General features: G+C 41.4%; 1 protein-coding gene across 7 annotated transcripts in view; it reads left to right on the top strand.

Annotated features, from left to right (window-relative positions):
* Ppp6r3 (protein phosphatase 6 regulatory subunit 3) overlaps positions 1 to 14,172 on the top strand; it is a 107,436-nt gene that overhangs the window by 52,966 nt on the left and 40,298 nt on the right. For all 7 annotated transcript variants that reach the window (XM_051193515.1, XM_051193514.1, XM_051193513.1 and 4 more), the window contains exons 7-9: positions 727 to 839; positions 4,699 to 4,812; positions 13,393 to 13,522. In XM_051193515.1, the coding sequence (XP_051049472.1) occupies positions 727 to 839; positions 4,699 to 4,812; positions 13,393 to 13,522 (357 nt within the window). The remainder of the gene's footprint in view (positions 1 to 726; positions 840 to 4,698; positions 4,813 to 13,392; positions 13,523 to 14,172) is intronic.

Here is a 14,172-nt window from a genome sequence, read left to right as displayed (position 1 = left end):
TCTTAACTATTGAGCCTTTTCTCCAGCCTATAGCATGGCTTTTTAGAAGGACAAAGCATGACTAGCTTGGTGACTCTTGCCTAGAATCCCAGCAAATGGAAGATTAAAGCAGGAGAGTTGCACAAGTTGGATGCCAGCCTGTGCTACGTCTTGAGACCTTGTCTCAAAAAACAATACACATGGGGGTGGGGGGAGGCGCCTAATAACAATTTTTAAAAGTGTTACGTTACTGATTTTAGTCTGTGGGTATGGACATATCATCTTTACAGAATGTAGTCTTCTGGAATGTTACCATTTCCCACAGAATATGAATGCTGAGGCTAGAGCTTCCCAGAAAGGTAGATGGACACTTTACCTTATGTCTTCTACAAAGCTCTATTAGTTTTGGGTTTTTTGTTGTGTTGCTTTTCCCCAATATTTGAACTAGTGTGTATCTGTCTAATAAAGGTTTTTGCGGGATAACTTTTTTCATATATTTAGCCAAAGATATTTGTCCATGTCATTCCTTACTCACACCTCTGTACACATGGTGATCTACACTGCAGTTGTGGAAGGGAAGCTCATCAGCCCAGCAGTCGAATGCTTCATCCTTTTCTTTGGGGCTACACATACATGCTCATTGAAGCTAATAGATGGTTTTAACTCAAGCAATTTCTCCCTTCACTTTTTACTATAAAATTAACTTCTAACAAGTTCTATAGCTAAAATTGTACCTTTTTCCTTTAGCGACATTCAAATGCCTCACAATCACTTTGTGAAATTGTTCGCCTGAGCAGAGACCAGATGTTACAAGTTCAGAACAGTACAGAACCAGATCCCCTGCTTGCCACTCTAGAAAAGTATGTTTACCACTTGGTTCTTACTTTCCTCATTGATGCTGTTTGATGTGTTAACATTGTGAGTGACTGGTAAGTGAAATGCTCCTTCGTGGGCATTGTGTTATGAAAACCCTATGCAAAGCAGGAAAGCCTGCTTTTCTTCTTCAACCGTTTGTGACACAGTAGAGAATGAAAGAGCAAGAAGGGGACCAGGGGCATGTGTACTTGGACTTGCAACTTCTCTATGCCCACCAGGCTGAGTTTTACAGAGCCATCCTGCCATGAAACAGTCACATCATGACTTGAAGGGTTTTTGTTTTTGGTTTTGTTTTGTTTTCTTTTCTTTTTTTAAATAGTCTTCTGTATGTATGTCTTTGACCCAAATAAATTGTTAATTTCTTCTGAGTATCTCCCTCAGGCCACTGTGTCTTTTCTGCTTACTCAGGCTGCCTGAGTAGTTACCTTGTTTAAGCTCATGTTGAGGGGAAAGTCCCTCAGGGACTGGCTGCTATTTGGATTTCCAGGATTCTCACATTTTCACAAAAAATGTGGTTGTTAGCATGGGTATGTCCTTGACTTATGTCCATACTGCTAATGTGGTATTATAGAAAAGCAGGCTCTCCTGTGGGAGGAGTATGTGGAATGAGAGCACAGGTAGCATTAGATACAGTAGTGGTCTTTGGTCTTCTGCTCTTGGCTTGTCTATCATGGTGTTTTGTGTTCTTTCGCAGTCCTGTGATGCAGAGAGGCACTTCTGCATCCTTTGCCAAAGTGTCTGTAAGATAGAAGGGCCAAACCAGAGACAAAACAGTTTGCTGTTAACTGTCTGTGAGAAAGCTGATTTGTATTCCAAGATTTGTTGCCAAAGGAGAGAATGACACACGTACACTGCCCACCCCAGTAGTAGTTCTTAGTGTTATATTGTAGTGATCATCAGACTGAGCTGTATAAAACTACCATTTGAGTAGGTTAAAAGTTCTGAGTGTTTGGCTGGGTGTGGCATCATGTGCCCTTAAAACTAGCACTTGGCCATAGGCCAATTTTTTGAGCTCCAGGGCACAGAGCTACATAGTGAGACCCTGTCTCAAACAAACAACCCCCCCAAAAAAATTCCCTTTTTATCAGCAATTTCATGTGTTTTACAATGCTGTTGGCAACACAGCAAAAGCATTACATAATTTTAATGATTTTTTAGCTATGGAGTCTTGAAACCTGGCATTTACAGTTAGAACATGTCAGAGTCAGTGAGCTATATTCTAACTGTTAGTTGGTGGCCACATGTAGTGAGTAGCCAATGCTGCAGAATAGGGCCACCAGAGCCATGTATATGTTTGCTTCTAACCTTCAAGCTGTGACTTTAGTTCTCGCTAACTTAAGTATATACTCATAATTTATATCAATACTCTTTAGAGTGAATTCCTTCAGATACATGAACCAGGTGAGATAGTGGCCTGTGGTATCACTCTGTCCTTCTAAAACCTAACATATATAATGGTGGGTTCTTTCTCCTTCTCTCCCTCTCCCATCCTCTTTCCTCTTTTCTCTCTTAAGGAATGAAGAATTTAATTTGGATAATAGTTTGAAAGTAAAGTCCATCATGGAGGCATGAAGTATGAGGTAGTTGTTATTTTACATATACCAGGAAGCAGAGGGAGACGAGTGCTGACACTCCCCCACCCCCTGTAATTTTATTCTTTAACAGTTTTGTGATGCTGGTTCTTTTATTGTTTATGGATTGAGAAAATACAGTAATAGATGACTACTGTGAGCTTAGAAATTATCCATTAACTATAGTCTCCTACTTCACATATTTGATCAATATATTTGATAACAGTATATAAAAGTATATTGTCTTAGCCAGTGTTGTAATGCTGTGAAGTGACACCATGGCCATGGCAATTCTTACAAAAGAGAGCATCTAATTGAGGCTTGCTTACAGTTTCAGAGGTTTAGTCCATTCTCCTCATGGCAGGGAACATGGGAGCATGTAGACAGATATGGTAGCTGAGAGTTCTGTATCCAGATAGACAGGCAGCAGGAAGAGAGAGTGAGCCTCTGGACCTGGCATGGGCTTCTGAAACCTCAATACCCACCCCCAGTGAAATACTCAATAAGGCTATACCTCTTAATCCCTTTCAGATAGTGCCACTCTATGAGCCGATGGGGGCCCATTTTCATTCAAACCACCACACTTTCTATATTTAATGACCAAATAGTGCAGTTACACTAATAGTGATATCAGTGAGCCAGTCTTTGGTGAAGCATACAAAAAAAGTCCTAAATGCTAAGTAACCCAGTGTTTGATATCACTGTACATGTATATCACAAGTAAAAAGTGTACAAGGATGAGTTTGAGTGGGCCTAAGTTGGGGCATCTTTGAGAGAAGTACCACCAAGAAAGAAATCCTGAGTTAAGGGGCATGAAGTTAAGGAGGAAGTTTGGGGCCTAAATTAATAGCATTCTGGCTAGTATCTCTGAAAATTTTGAAATTGAAAATGTTAGTGTTTAAAATAGTTCTATTGGGCTAGACTATATATCTTAAATATGGTTAGCAATGAACTCAGAAGTTTTGCTTAATTTGTGTTAGTTAGTTTTATGGATGTAAGTCTTTCTGTGGCCACTCATGGAAACTGCAGAGTGAGTACGAGCCTTTGTTCCAAAGATGTGGATTAATGATCTAGAAGGCTCCACATAGCATGAGTTTTACTGATGTTGGCTAAATCACTCCTGTGTTTGAAAATGGGAAAATGACTGTCAGAAAGCACCTTCTAATTTAGAGACTGAAAGGCGTCCCCTCATCCTGTGTGGCAGGTTCTGTCCTATGCCTGATGATGGTATCTGAGTGATTGATAGTTGTGTCTGGATATTGCACCAATACTGTGTTGTTAAATTACAAGTTTTTGCTGGTTATTACATTGTATTTGTCCATCAGAATTTGCCTTATGTGACAGAACACCAAGTTGATATAGCCATGAGATGTTTGGGACCTGTTTGCCATTGCCTTCGAATAGATGTCAGTGGTTCTAAAAGTAACTTTCTTGTGAAAGCCCTGCATTGTCTGTTCATGATAGAGACAGGTATCAGTGCTATTCCATCTGTGGAGCCACCATTGAAGAACATAGTTGCCAGAAGCAAAGCTCCAAACCTCTAGTGCAGAGACTGTCAACCTGATGCCTTGGGGGGTGGGGATCTAATGACACAGGGATTGCATACCAAATGCTTACATTATGATTTGTAATAGTAGCAAAATTACAGTTATGGGGTAGTAATGAAAATAATTTTATGGTTGAGGGTCACCACAACATGAGGAACTGTATTAAAGGATTGCAACATTAAGTAGGTTGAGAACCACTGCTCTAGTCTATCCTTAGGCTGCTGTGACTCCACTAATTGGTATTTCAGAGACTTTTAGTGCTGTTTCTATTAACTTACAATTTGAGAAATGTAAAATAAAAGTCATTGGTTAATGATCTGTTTTACCTGTTTGGATCTTTGGTAATCACACAGCAGCCATACCTGTGTGGAAAAACATGGGTGGGTTCTAATTTGCCATTTGGAAAACTTTCCCTTCTTTTGTGGAAGTGGTAAGTTCTAAGTCTTTCCTCTCATCACCATCGCCACCACCCTGCTTTGAGTAGATCACACCTAGCCTTGAAATATGTTTTGCTTCTCAGCAAGGTTGGCAAAGGCAAACAGGGCCTCCATTATCCTCTTGAAGGGGATACACTTCATGCATAGGAAGAATTGTTATAGTAGTGATATTTGAAGTGGAAAGCCAACATGTGTGGATCAGTGTTCAAAGGGATTGTGTTGCATTTTTTAGTTGTTACTGTTAAATGGCACTGCAATCAGTGTTTGACTATTTATTTCTCTCCCCAGGCAAGAAATTATAGAGCAGCTTCTATCAAATATTTTTCACAAGGAGAAGAATGAATCAGCCATAGTCAGTGCAATCCAGATTTTACTGACTTTACTTGAGACTCGACGGCCAACGTAAGCTTGTCTTTTATCTCACAAAGCCATTCATCTTGTTTTTATTTTAGATGTTATAAAAACTAAGAATTAAATTCTTGCCAGGTGAGCTACAGAAGCATGCCTTTGAAGATCAGGTGCTGAATCTTACTGCTGTAGAGACACTAATGTTATTTATGTGAGTGCCCCCTATTCAGAGATTTAGTTCAACAGTATGGTTTGATCAACAGGTTTTTGGCACAGCTTTGTGTTTGCTTTTGTTAATATGCCAGCCAAAATGGATGTGAGGTGAGCAAGCCCCAAACATGGACAGTGGCTCAGACAACTGTCTGCCTGTGTGCTTATGAAGATGGAGGTGGGGTGTGCTGTTTGGTAGAGGCTAATGTGGGGTGCTCTTTGATTTCCAGATTCCCTGCCTCATACTAACTTCTGTTGTTTTATTTTTTTTTCATATTTCTGAATATGTTAAGTTTTTCAATAAGCCACTGGATTAGGTGTTGTAGGAATATGCAGAGATTGCATTGTTTTGCCTGTTATTATTGGACCTATCCAGTAAAGCAGATACGTGGAGATGTGACTGGTTATCCTCAGTTAGCTGAGGCTTCTGTTTTTCCTCTTAGTGACGAAATGTAGGTCCCTGGGGTGATAGTGAAGGCTGCCTTACCAGCCCTACTTTCCAAATGTCTGGCCCCTGCCAGTGGTCTGCTTAATCTCAGTAATAATGAACGGCAGTTTGGCAGTAATGCTTTCGAGTCTGTTGTAGTTTAGGGAATCTGAAATTTGCCTTTCTCTTTCTTCCCCAGAAATGCATATTTTAAATCATGTAAGCAGCATAGTAAGGTATTTCTCAGTTGTGCCCTGCTGTCTTTCAGCTCACACCTCAGGGCCCTCTTACTTTTTCTTTGGCTTTTCTGAGTGGTACTGTGAGGTTTATAGGATGACTCTGACATGAGAAAGAAAGAAACCCGAGGAATAGTAGACATGGCATTTTTTTTTTTTTTTTTTTTTTAAAGCAGATCTAAGGAGGAAAAACAGTACCATGATGGCAGTAAGAGGAGTAACAAAGTTTCTGTGAAGGAGCTTTCATCTTTGAACATTCAGCAAGATAAATTACAGTTAGATCTTGGGTTTTCACTTGATTTTCATGACATTTCTGCATCCTGGGGGGAGGGGGGAAGGTTAAGTCTTAGAATTATCTGGCTAAGAAGAAAGCATTACCTGTGAAGAGCATCAGATTGCCAGGCAATTCATCTGTAAAGGCAGGGTCTGAGATAAAGACTTATGGGTTATGAGGGAAGAGGAAGAATGGTGCTTTACCATGTGTTGTCCTGTCACCAAGGCCCAAGAAGTACAAGTGAAGATCCATGGTGAGAAGCCTGCTGCTATGTTACAGCCAAGAAAGGGAGTGATGTGAAAATTCACATGCCTTAAACTGGAGTAGATTTCAGGTTGTTTTAATAGAGCTCAAAAAAATAAGGTGAAAGGAAGTGTACACTACAGTTCTTAAGCTATCTATCTTAGCTGCGTCTTCTCTGAGTTTCCTCATGTTGACACAGTAGTTCATTTATGTTTTTGGTGTGTGTGTGTTGCCAAATCATGCATGTGTGGAGGTCAGGGGACAACTTTAGGAGTTGCTTCTCTTCTACTATTGCGTGATCTCTCCAGCCTATAAAACCTTTTAAAAATTAAGCTCATGTAGAAGAGAAATAATGAAACTAAAGAGTAGAAATCAGTGGTATCAAGAAGAAGAAGAAAAAAAAAAAAATACAGAAAAACCAATGAAACCAAAAGCTGATTCTTTGAAATGACCAATAAAATGAATAAACCATTAGGCAGATTGTGGAAATGAAAAGTAGAAAAGATACAGATCAGAAAGGGGGTTGGTGTTGGAAAAGAAGTTAGTACTCTTTTTTGTTGACATTAAAAGAATATAGGAATGTCACAGATAACTCACTAAAAGTATTCAAGAGTTGAAGGGATTTAACTTCCTAAGGGAAAAACCTACAAAGAATTACTCAAGAAGAAATAATTCCATTTTATAAGCCATTGAAGAAACCAAGTTCATGTTAAACCCTTCAGAAAGAATATTCCTTTCCTGTAGAGTTAGGTGCAGCAGATGAATTCTGAGTTGAGATGTATCAGTGTGCAGAAGGAACACATTGCAAACCTTTGTTAAAAAGCCAGCATTATTTTGAAACTAACTGAAGTAGATGTGAGCAAACCATTACATATAACAAGAACACATGCGAGCTAGGTGAAAATGCCTTAAAATAGTAGTTGACCAAATATATCCGTTAGTCCTGGTGATGGCTTAGTGAGTGTCCTGTATCCCTAGTGGACAGAGACAAGAGATTCAGTGCAGCTTCTTGCTGGCTCCCAGCATAGCTCCAGGGCAGTGAGAGACCATGGTCTCAAGGAATGTGAATAGTGATAGAGCAGGGCACCAGACACCCTCTGTTCTCCGTGCTCATGTAGAGGCACAGAGCCACACACATGCTTGTACAATCCCCTAAAACAAAGTATGTGACACAGTGAAGTGACTGTAAGGCTCATTTATCTCTCAAAAACCACCATATAAAGAGACCAAGAAAAAAAATCATCATACCATAATTTCTTTAAAGTCCTTTACGTACATCAGCAAATCTTTGCAAGGATTATAGCCAATATAGTAAGGCAGATGAAGAAAGTGGCATCTATATAGGAAAGAGTAATATAAACTGTCAGGCTATAGGATTGTCTTTGAGCAAATCTCAAATGATACATCAAGTCTCTGTAGAGACCCTGCTTTAGGTCTGGTCTGCCTGCCTCCCAGCCTTTCCCTTCTTCCCTCCCTCTCTCCCTTCTTTCTTCTTTTTTTTTTGTTTTCCAAGACAGGGTTTCTCTGTGTAGCTCTGGCTATCTTGGAACTCACCTTGTAGACCATGCTGGCCTCAACTCACTGAGATCTGCCTGCCTCTGCCTCAGGAATGATAGGATTAAAGGGAAGGGGGACACACACATGCACACACTTACTTTAAAAAAGCAAAAAGAAACTTTGTAACTAATAAGTAAATGTAGCAAGGGTCCAGGATAAAAAAATCAGTATAATACTCAAAATTTAATGCCATTTTTATGTACTGGTATTAGAATTTGAATAAAAAGCTATTATAGAAAAGGAATTGTTTATGCATAAATCTATGAAAATACAAAGGTTTACTGACCTAAATCAATGTAAATACTTTAGTATTGTCAGTGCTCCCCAAACCAACTTATAGATGCAGACAGCACTACTCAAAATCTAAACAAAAGTTAGAATAAAAATCAAATGAATTCTAAACTTTGTGGAAATTCCAAAGCAGAGACAACAGTGAAAACATTCATTTCAAAGAAATGCAATTGAACAACTCATATTATGATTTCAGGACTTGCTACAAAACCACAGCCAACGGTATAAAAAGAGTAAGCGCCCAGATCCCTGGAACAGAGGTGTGTGTGTGTGTGTGTGTGTGTGTGTGTGTGTGTGTGTGTGTGTGTCAAGTTCTGATAGGGATGTGGATGTGGAGGCAGTGTAGTTGAGAAAGGGTAAAGTTTCAAAAGTGGGGTAGTATATGTGACATTATGCAAAAAAAAAAAAAAAAAAATTTATAGAAAAAGTTACCCAAAATATATTATGGAGCCAGAAATTAATCCTAAAACTGTTGATGTTCCAGAAGAATGTCTTTGACTCGGGCATTTTTCTTAGGCATGTCACCAAATCATAATCCTTGTGTTCTAGTTTGAATTCTGTTGCTGTAACAAATGATGTGACCAACCAACTTGGGGAGGAAAGGGTTTCTTTCATTTTACAGGTTACAGTCTTGTTATTGAGGGGAGCCAAGGCAGGAGCTCAGGCTCCCACTATTGCATACTCTGCCTTCCGAGTACTAGGATTAAAGGTATACACCACCACCATCTGGCATAAGTGTTCACTTAATGGTTTGTTTGTTTGTTTTTAATGAACCTCATCATAAACTTCAACACCAGTTTTAAAAACAAACATTCTAACATTATGTGACCTGATCATTTACTAATTTGGTATTATCATGTTGAATTTATTCTAATTAAACTGTTGTATTTGTCTAAGAGCAGGAAACTGCACAATAAAACACTGCAGCAGACAATAGCCTCAAATCTGAACCAAGGTGTGTGATGGTCCCCATTGGGAGTGGCACTTTTATGAGGTGTGGCTTTGTTGGAGGAAGTATGTCACTCTGGGGGCAGGCTTTGAAGTCTCCAAAGCTCAAGCTTTGCTTAGTGTGGGACACAGTTCTTTCTGGTACCTGTGGATCAAGATGTGGAACTCTTAGCTCCTTCTCTAGCACCATATCTGTCTGAGATTTTAATGGACTAAAGCTCTAAAACTTTAAGCTAGCCCCAATGAAATGTTTCCTTATAAGAGTTGCCATGCCGGTTGGTGGTGGCGCATGCCTTTAATCCCAGCAATCGGGAAGCAGAGGCATGTGGATCTCTGAGTTTGAGGCCCGTCCTGATCTACAGAGCAGGTCCCAGGACAGGCTCCAGAGCTACACAGAGCTGTCTCAAACAACAAAAACAAAAGTTTGCCATGGTCATGGAGTCTCTTCACAGCAATAAAAACCCAAACTAAGCCGTGGTATTTCAGTGGCCTTTATTGGCATTGTATGGTGTGATGGCATTTGCACGTGTTATATGTCTAGAGCCCAGGCAGCCAGGAAGTCACATGATGCAATACAAGTGAGTCCTGTAAGAAACACCTTAGATTTGTTGCATGTTTGATTTTGAATGTCTTTGCCTGTTGTGTACATTCAGAAGTCTTTTATTGTTGTCAAATGTTTTTCCATTCCTCCTTCCCCCATAGTCAATTATATTACCTTATATTGGGTTGCAGTCTACTGGTTCAGGAGCTGGGTACTAGAGCAACAGGTCCTCAATGCCAGATTTTGAAGATTGCAGTGCTCCATTCCCAGAGAGGCACAGGGAGATAATGGTTCCCTGCCTCTTCAGTTTCTACTGACATTTGGCAACTCTGTGACCTGTGGCCACTGTTTCATTTGCCCTCTCCTCATTCTCTCTCTCTCTCTCTCTCTCTCTCTCTCCCCCTCCCTCTCTCTCTCTCCCCCCCTCTCTCCCTCCCTCCCTCCCTCTCTCTCTCTCTCTCTCTCTCTCTCTCTCTCTCTCTCTCTCTCTCTCTCTCTCTCTGTGTGTGTGTGTGTGTGTGTGTGTGTGTTCTCTTCTTTAAGTACCCTTGTGATAGCACTGTGGGTTTATCTGCACAGTTCAGGTTAATCTTTCATCTCAAATTATACCTTCAGAGGTCTTTTCCCCAAATAGTTTCCATAGGCAGTAAGGATTAAGGTGGCATTTCTCTGGAGGAGCTAGCACTCAGTCACAGGGATCACTTTTCTCCTTTCTTCAGGAATTGGTTTTCTGAAAGCTGCCTTCAGACCTAGATGGAGCTAACTAAGCATAAGTAGTGTCCCAGAATATAAATCCTCAAGTGTTTCTTTTGTTAATGATCAGTAATTAACTGATAATTGAACAGGTCAGATTTTGGTCCATGAAATCTCACTGTAACAGTCATTATAGCACTTACAATTTGAATTTCATACCTCTATTTCGGATTGGTCTAGGTCTTCCTTGCCTTCCTGGGCCTATCCTTTCCCCCCCCACTTATGAATTACTGTCCTCTTGTAGTCACAGTGTTAGCTGAAATTGCAAATCTCACTCTATCATTCTAAACTTTTTACTGATTCTTTGTGGCTTTCACATTATGCATCCTGATCCCACTCATCTCCCAGACCCCTTTCTTCCGCCCTCTGTCCATGCAACTTACCCCCAAAAACAAACTTTAAGAGTAAAACTAAAAAAACAAAAAACAAAACTGTAGTGTGGCTCAGTGAGTCATGCAGTATACCCTTTAGTCCATTTGTATTTACTTGTAAGTATTCATTGCATTGTGTTACTGGTCTGGTTCAAGGCCTCTGACTTCTGCTATACCCTTGCTATGGAGCCCTCATTAGGACTCTTCTTGGATATCCTATTCTTGCCTTGTGTCATGGAGATCCTGTAATTTTGGATTTGTAGGTTCATCCCCTTCACATGCTCTAGCAGTTTATAGATGACGTGGGAAAGTATTGGGATGGGCTCCCTCATAGTCCTGTTTCTGGGCCTGGATAGTAGCTGGATTGGTCATCCTGCCTGTTTCCCCTTATCATCACCATCCCTACAAAGCTCTCCAGTACCGTTCCTGCTAGCTCTGCCAATGTAGCACACTGCAAGGAGCCAGGGCTAGTTCTGTTCTCACACCCTCATCACACCACCCAGAATAGCTTTACTGTTTATCCCAGAGGAAGTTCAGGACCTGATCTCTGGATAGCTCTACTCCATGAGGTTCAGAATCTGCACTTCAGTTCTCATGCCCTTGAGGTTGGCTCTCCTGCCTGTCACAGCGGCAAGGGTTAGAAGGGAGGGCATTTCCTTTACCCTTGCCATATTGTGGTATACCAGGGAGGGTCTAGGAGCAACTCTCCTGTTACACCCATGGGCTCAGCTTACCTGTGTCCCAGCCATCAGGGGTCAACTCTAGTGTGCTACCCATGTGAGATGCTGTGCCCACTCTCCATATGCTGTAGCTGGTGCGCTGCAGGGCCAGTTCTCCCACCCTTATGGCCCTGCGGCCAGTTCTCTCTTACCTGCTGCAGGTGGGAAGGAATAAAGGAAAGAGGGGTCTTTTTTCATTACCCATACTACCACATGGCTGATAAGGGATGGGCAGGGTCAGTCTTGTTCCTGTGACCCCCAGGCTTGCTCACCTGCATCCCAGCCAATAGGATCATGTCTATTGTGCTGCCCAGGAGAAATGCAGGTCCTGATCTCCTTAGTGCTGCCGCCAGTGAGTGGGGCAGTAGTGTAGTTCTCCAACTCCCATGACCTCAGGGCCAGCTCTCTCACCCACTCCACCACATCAGAGATGAAGAATGGGGCCATCCATATCTCCCACAGGCATTCTCCTTGCCCATAAAGTCAGTTCTATGGACCCAATGGCATTGTGGCCCTCAAAACCTCATACCCCCACATGTCTCCACGTGTGGACCCAGATTCTGGGTATCAGTATGGCCCTTGGAGGCCATACTCCTTAGAGCTGCTGCCAGTGAGTGTGGCAACATGGCCCCCAAAAGCAAACATTTTCCCCAGATGGCAGCCCAGAGCCTAGTATCCACTCAGCCTTCAATGGTTACAGGAGCCATGGACATTGACAGAGACCCTGGCTGTGGTATGGCTACAGGTCTCTATGGCCGTGGTATCAGCTTGACCCTCTAAGACCAACATTGCCTAGGGTAAGCCCAGTCTGCAGGCCTCTGCATATGGTAATAGGAGCCATGGACACTGTTGTGTGATATTTTGATCATGTTATGACAAATAAAGCTTGCCTGGAGTCAGAGGAGTTGGCCACTAGCCGACCAAAATTAACCACAGAGGTTTTGGAAGAGTAAAGATAGATAGGACAGAAGTAGTAAGGTGGGGCAGAGAGGGATCTGCTCTCTGTTTGGAGGAAGGAATGGAGCAAATAGGGAAGACTAATGGTTTCTTTGCTTTGAATCTTTCTGGCAAACTTTATTTGTCAGAATACAATCAAAATACAGCCTCCAGCAGCAGTCTGGGCCAGATGTCACCATGGTCCTGGGTATAAGAATCCTGGATCATGGCCCCTGTGAGTGTACATCTCTTGAACATCAGCTTGGGCACAGGTACTGGCCCAGACTCTGGGTGTCCAAAGGGTCCTCTGTGGTAAGAGTAGCCACGGATATCAACATGACACACACAGCTGTATCAGGGTCATGAAACAAGTCATAGCCCTGGGTAGCAAGCAGGAAGTCTACCTCAGCCTGTTCCCTATTGCCCTCATCTCTTTAGATCTGCCTAACCCCAGCACATGAATTGTGATCTCTCTTTCTTCTCCCCCTCTCTCTTCCTTCCCTCCCATTTTGCCACCCTATACTCACTCACCATAATGGTACCTGATTATCTATCCAGTGCCAGGGGCTCTTTGAAATTCTTGTTTTAAATCTAGAGACCTAGGCCTGCCTGCCCGCCCGCCTTCTCTTTTGCTCCTTCCCTCTCTCTTTCCCTCCCTCCCTTCCTTCGTGTGAGTTGTAATGGTTGAAGACTACATTTTACATAGAATAAATTAAACTCTTTAAATAGAAATCAGTGTTGTTTATCCAAAAATATTCTAGAGGATAAGTAGGGTCTCACTTAAGCTAGCAGGTAATGCAGTATGTTCTGTGACTTGGGGCAGTCCTCCATTTGATTCCACATTTTCTGCTCAGTTAGAGACCTGCTTTCAGTATGGTATTTACAAGAGAGAGATGGTTCAGGGGAATCTGGAGATGCAACATAGTATCTCACCCCTATACTTAACCCCTGTAGGTTCTCAGGGCATGGTTGCCAATCTCATGAGTCTTATTACCCTGTTTCTTGGCCTCTTTTTTGACTTTACCATAATATAGGCACAGATTCATGAAGTGAATGCCCGCAGAGTTGACATGGAGAACTTGAGTGGATTATTCCAAATGATAGTTGTTACCTCAATTTGTTTTCCAGATTTGAAGGCCATATTGAAATCTGCCCACCAGGCATGGGTCACTCAGCTTGTTCAGTTAACAAGAGTGTTCTAGAAGCCATCCGAGGAAGACTTGGATCTTTCCATGAACTCCTGCTTGAGCCACCTAAGGTAGGCTTGCTGTCATAAATATTTCTGGCAGCCCTGTTTGGTTTAGTCAGTCACTAGATTGTCTGAGAACCTTGGAAGTAATAAATAGACTCACCATAATTAGTATTACATAGGTGTTTTTAAAAAGTATGTGTGTGCACACACCAGTTATAGCCTTCCTTTTGACTTTATGGGTTCTGGAGATAGAACACAGAAGCTAGGAGGGAAGTGCTTCACCCACCTGCATAATATTTTTAAAGATAAACTACTAGTTTTTGCTACCTCTGAGCAAAGTGATTGGTTTGTTTTGTTTTTCTAGACACAGTCTTGCTATATATTCTAGGCTGGCCTTGAACTCACTGTCATTCTGCCTGAGCCTTATAAGTAGTGAGATTACAAACATGTACCAATGTGCCTCCTGTAAACTAGTTTTTAAATTGACTTTTATCCATATACATTGTCTAAATTAGTAAATGAGAGAGAATTCAATTAAAAATACCTAGGTAGTAAACTCAGGTTTTTGTTTTATAAATCCTTGAGTACATATCAGTAAAATAAACATTTCTTATTTGTAACATACTTTTTTTAGGCCTTTGAGGTTAAGTTAACCTTTTGTGGTCTGATTTTTGAAATTGCATTTTCATATGAGCTTGAGGACAGTATGGGCAGAT

Source organism: Phodopus roborovskii, unplaced genomic scaffold (genome assembly GCF_943737965.1).
Source record: "Phodopus roborovskii unplaced genomic scaffold, PHOROB, whole genome shotgun sequence".
NCBI lineage: Eukaryota > Metazoa > Chordata > Mammalia > Rodentia > Cricetidae > Phodopus > Phodopus roborovskii.
Note: the sequence above shows the minus strand (reverse complement) of the source record. Positions and strands in the feature narration are given on the sequence as shown.